The 5,459-nt window shown below is 34.8% G+C and overlaps 1 protein-coding gene across 1 annotated transcript; it reads right to left on the bottom strand.

Annotated features, from left to right (window-relative positions):
• Positions 1-361: 361 nt before the first annotated feature.
• LOC107912794 (zinc finger CCCH domain-containing protein 6) lies at positions 362-5,104 on the bottom strand. The gene is made up of 4 exons (XM_016841123.2): positions 4,743-5,104; positions 2,375-2,581; positions 2,092-2,216; positions 362-2,005 (listed from the first exon to the last, which is right to left on the bottom strand). The coding sequence occupies exons 1-4, from the start codon at positions 4,800-4,802 to the stop codon at positions 928-930; spliced, it is 1,470 nt and encodes a 489-aa protein (XP_016696612.1). The 5' UTR covers positions 4,803-5,104; the 3' UTR covers positions 362-927.
• Between the last annotated feature and the right edge of the window lie 355 nt (positions 5,105-5,459).

Genomic DNA, 5,459 nt, shown 5'->3' on the forward strand with positions numbered 1-5,459 from the left:
TTATACAAACTTTGTGTACAGATTCTTTTGGTCGAGGGCAGATGCAAAAGCCATTCTAGGTTGCAACGTATAATATCCAGAGGGCCGGTTGATTGTTTGGTGATGATGCCTTGGATAATTTGAGCAGTTTGTTTAAGAAAATTATTACATTACTCTGGATGATTTCTATGGCTTGGTTTCATTGACTGCTATTTTAAACTTGACAATGACCTAGATGCTTGGGACAATTTGGTTGCTCGGTCCTTTTAGTTCTGGGACCATTTTGGTTATGGTGTGACTGAGCTTGCATGCTTTACAATGAAGGCTCTTAAATAAATATCTACATCCGAGTGACTCATTTCTCAATAATTATATACACTGATTAATTTGAATTTAAACTTGATTCAACTTAATTTAATAGTAAAATATCAACAACCTGAACCTCCAAACCAAATCCCAAAAATAGCATATAACTTAATATGACAAAACTGAATGTCACCCAAAATAACGTGAATGGTAAACGTCCCAACCCAAAAAATCTTATCCAACAAACCCAAATGGTCTGAGTCAAACTAGAAATAATCCAATTCAAGCTTAAAATAATCGAACACTCCTAAAACTTCTTTTTTTTACGATGAGTCAAATAAAAGAGGTCATTTAATGTTGGAATAAACCAGGAAAGCTTGAGCCATCATTTTTACCATTTAAAAACCACTCCTCTGATTTTAATTTCCGACTCTTTTCTACCTAAATTTTGAAATACTTACCCTTCCCCCACATAACTTTCAAACCATCTAAAAATTCTCTTTTTCTTTTTTCTGGTAAAGCGCTAAAATCTCTTTTCAAAGACTAAACAAAGAGAAAAATCTATACAATCCTCGAAAGCAAAAAGAAGAGTAATTACAGCGGCAAAAAATCTCCACTTAAAAAGAAAGTTATCCGTCTTACTTATATCCTACCAGTAATTTCCCCACTTAATTTCATTCTCTTAGCACTCGGAGCTTCCAAGGTTCTCCCAGTTTGCCACTGTAATGACTTGTTATCATGCAGGTAGGGGCAATTGGACCCCTGACGACAACCCTTTGAACTGTTAAAAAACATGCACGGTTTTCGAAACTTGGTTTTCGATGCCACAGGTTTTAAGGTCTCTACAACTTTCAGGTTTTGGATGTGATTAATGTGACTTCCGGTTTGTGACATATTATGCCCTTTATCTTCTTCCTTATCTCTGCCATGTTCCCTTATCAGGTTCTTAAAATAGTTAGTATCCTTCACAGCTTGCATGGCTGTTGAACTAATGGCTGGCTGCACAGGCATCATGCTAGGAGAAGGTTGTACCTGGTTCATTGTTGTGTAAGCATTACCATTTGCTGCCCTATGTCCAGTTATCATATCTATATTTGTACTGGTTAAGGGAACCGATGACTCTACTCTCATAGGCATGGAAATGGGAACTATGTCAGCCCAAGAAGCTGGTGTACTTGACACCGGTCGGAACTCTTTTACTAAGTGGTTCGAGTTTCTGTCAGCTGGCATTTGTGGTTTTGAGCAGGGTAAAGAAGTTATCCCCGTTTCTGGCTCTGAAGTGTGTACAGGTGTACTTACCACGTTGCCATTGGCAGCAGCAACTGGATGTCCATGATCGTGGATTAATTTCTCAACTATCTTTGGATCACTAAGGATTTTAACGAGCAAATCAGTGTCTACCAAACTTCCCTGCTCTTTGGTTTTCACGACTGCTGTTAAGGCGGCCAAAGTAGCTGTCATCACATCAGAGCTTACACCAGGTAACATGTCAGGCGCCCCAGCAGCAGAACTAGGGCAATGTGGCATATTATGGGTTCCAGAGTTTGACAGACCTGGGTGCTTTAGCAATGCTACTGTCTCAAAGTTAGAGGGAGATTTTGCTTGTGCGGCAATGCCTGAAGGTACCTCTGCCTCCTCATCATCTTCAATTGGAGTTAGAGGAACAAGGGGAATTCGACTATCATCATAGCTCTCAACTTCTACATTCAGGGAAACAGGACTGCAAATATGGGATGATTGAAATTCAGTCAGATAAAGATCAAAAGGAATTACTAAAGGTTTGCAGAGGTAATAATGAAAACACACTTGGGAGGAATAACGGAGATGCGAGGATAAACTGCTTCAAGCACTCTCTTTTCTCGCAGTTTTTGAGCCTCCACTTCCTTGCTCTCTTCCCCAGCTGCAACTTGCCAGTTAAAATTCAGGGCAAACTGTTTAAATGTGACAAAAAGCAAAAAGTTAGATTTTAACGTGACACAGAAGATAAGATTAAAGGCTAATAGTCTTCCCCTCCAGTAGGGCACTAAAACTAGATGCAGAAAAAGAGATGTTTGGAAATGGATGAGAAAGAATAGATACATCTGCTTACCTTTGGAGGGCTTATCCATTGGATCCTAGGAATCTTAGCCAGATCATACTTCAATGCATTCGTGTAATGACAACCTTCAAACCCAGGGGGAAGGTCAATGATAGACATGCCACTGGGATGCGATGTCCATGACGCTTTTGCTTGAATAGCATCTTGACATTGACCACCAACCTTTGAGGGGCAATCCTCCATCAGAAACAGCTTCACCTGAGACAGTACCCAATATTAGTTCACTTTAGCAGGTTAATAATTAAGAAATCATCTAAACATAAATAAACTTTATGCACTGGTTCTAGGTATCCCTAAGAAGGGATACAAGAGAGGAAAGCCTAAAAAGACAGATTAAAGACATGCTAACTAACTGCAGAACTCAACTGAAAGCATCATAATAGTAGGAATTTGCAGTTTCCAGGTAAATATAAGCTCAAAACTCAAAATTCTGCTCACCATTGATAAGAAATTAATGCCATAACAAATTCTATTGCGACAGGATCAATGCTACCCTGAACCAAAAACTATACTAGACATCCAAACAAACCTATCGAATGAAGTTCATGTTTCAGCCAATCAGTTACCTATGAAGTTATTTATGTCATCCTTGTTTAATTTCATCAACTTTCTTAACTACTTCCCCACTCAGGTACATAAATCTATAAAGGACTATCTTATAGCCCATTAGGCATCAATTCAAATTTATGGAGTGCCTACCACAAGAACTGTCATATTAAACGCAGAGCAGAATAGGAGTAGATTTCCAAACAAATATTAGCTACCAAAAACAATTCTTCTTGCACAAAATTAACCAGACAGAATCACTATTCATATCATTGAACTAGGTGCCTAAACTGTATAAACTTATACTAGCATCCACCCAACATGTCTGCCTTCCATACAGGCATGACAAGAATTAATGAAATGAACTTGCTTGCAGGATCCTAAAGCTGTATGATCAAGTAATTGTTTAAGAATCAACCTACCACACTATTTGCATATTTGAAGTAATCAAAGATAGTAACTACAGGGAACAAAATGAAACTAACAAAGTTGAAACTCCCTGGCATTTTGAATCACTGAAACATGACAGAATCAGCACTCAACTTAGGAATACATCACGAAATCATTGCATTTCCATATAACTTTTGAAGACAAATTGCATCTATCATATACCATATCTATAGCTGGCGTCGAACTAAACAATCAAGTCTAATGCAAGCAAAATCAATTTTCTTTAACAAAGTCAACCTCATTAGGCTCATTATAATCACTGGTCAAAATTAGTTCTAGTCAACCAGTCCAGGAGCAAAACATCAGCTTCACCAAGCCCAGAATACTTCACTACTAAATTTTATACTTGACAAGAACTTAGATTATAAATACTTTACTACATATTTTCTTATGCCTAGATTATTTCAAAATACTTCACCATTTCATCAATGAAATAATGCGTGCTTAACAGTAACTTTTTATTAAGAAGTGAGCATCAGATATAAAAGTTTTATTTTTCACCATATCAAGAAGTTTTTTATATCACTATCATGCAATTTTTAAACATACCTTGTTCCTTTTAGAATTTCAGGAGGATAGAATCCAGCATAACCACTAAAGAATTAACACATAGCAAAACCTTTGGGTTTTTTTTTTTGTTTTTGTTTTTTTTGGCCTCAAAATGGCAGTGCTTATTCAAAGCTGATGAAAAAGCTCTGCTTACTAATGCCAAAGTTCTTAGAGTATATCATAATATAAAAATAGAGTTAAGATTATAAGACAAATAGGTTCCTTAAGCATCTAAATTAAGGGTAAAAAAATAGGAATATAGTCGTATGATTCAAGATTTTCTGGATAATTTAAACATAGTTTTAATTACATATAATTACAAATATATTGGGGATGATTAAATGTAATTTTGTTCTGGCTTTTGTCAAATGATTTTTAAGAGAAGCCCCAAATTCGTTTTCCAATTTTATGCCACTTTAACAAATTTTAACAAAACGATTTTTCTGGAATTCATTAATTATTCCTCTCTTTGTCATATACCATTCTTGTTTTAAGAATCAATTAAAATATTAACATTATTTTAAAACAAATGATAATTGATGGCTCTGGATGCTGCATCAGTATTTCCAAAATCAAAATTATTTTGAATCAGATTGTTAAAAGCTAACAACTTTGAATAATATTCAAGATTTCCAGTTAAAATAAATATAAATCGGTTGCAATTTTTATGAATGGAAAGGTAAAATCAAAGCTAAAAATATTATCACGAATCAAATATCAATTTAAGATTTTTCTTTTTCTTTTAAAGATCTGTTGAAGAAAAGGCAATGAAACCAGTAATGATTGATCGAAGATATAATGACGGCGGCTATACCTGACAAAGATTAACACCTGGAGCCCAAGAAACCCTGTTCGATTTCCGCGATCGCTTCATTTTTTTATAAAAAATCTCAAACCAAATATCGATTCCTTTAACGCTTGAAAAATTATCCCTACTCTAAAGATTCGACAATCGTAGAAGATAAGAAAAAATCTTTAAAAGTTCAATCAGATTAAGAACTTAATCCGATTATATATTTCAAAAACCCTTTGAAGACCCAATAGCCAGTTATTGAAAACCCTAAAAAGAAATAAATTTTTAGAGGAAAAATTATCTCGTCTCTGAGATTTTTTTTTTTTTTAAAGTTGAGAGACGCGACTTATCGAAAATAATCTGGAGAAGAAAAGAGAAAGCCCTAGACAACAGCCCTAATTTTCCTATTTATAAGTGAGGAGTCGGCGTCACACACGGAAGGTGACAGCGCATATAAATATTATTAATAAATACGAATTCAAGTGGGTCAATATCTGACGTGGATTAATATGTACGGTAAATTTAAGGTTATTTGTTTTGGTTACGTTGATGTACGTTTTTCAGTTATGGTGGATTTGTATTTTCTTAATTTTAAATCTTCTAATTGGAATATTGATAGAATTATGATTTTTTTAAAATTCAATTTTATCATTAATCTCTCTTCTCTCATACTATTTTTTACCAATACAATATTTAAATGAAAATGAAAATTGATAATATTAGAATCCATGTTTTCAA

Source organism: Gossypium hirsutum, chromosome D11 (assembly GCF_007990345.1).
Source record: "Gossypium hirsutum isolate 1008001.06 chromosome D11, Gossypium_hirsutum_v2.1, whole genome shotgun sequence".
Classification (NCBI taxonomy): Eukaryota; Viridiplantae; Streptophyta; class Magnoliopsida; order Malvales; family Malvaceae; genus Gossypium; species Gossypium hirsutum.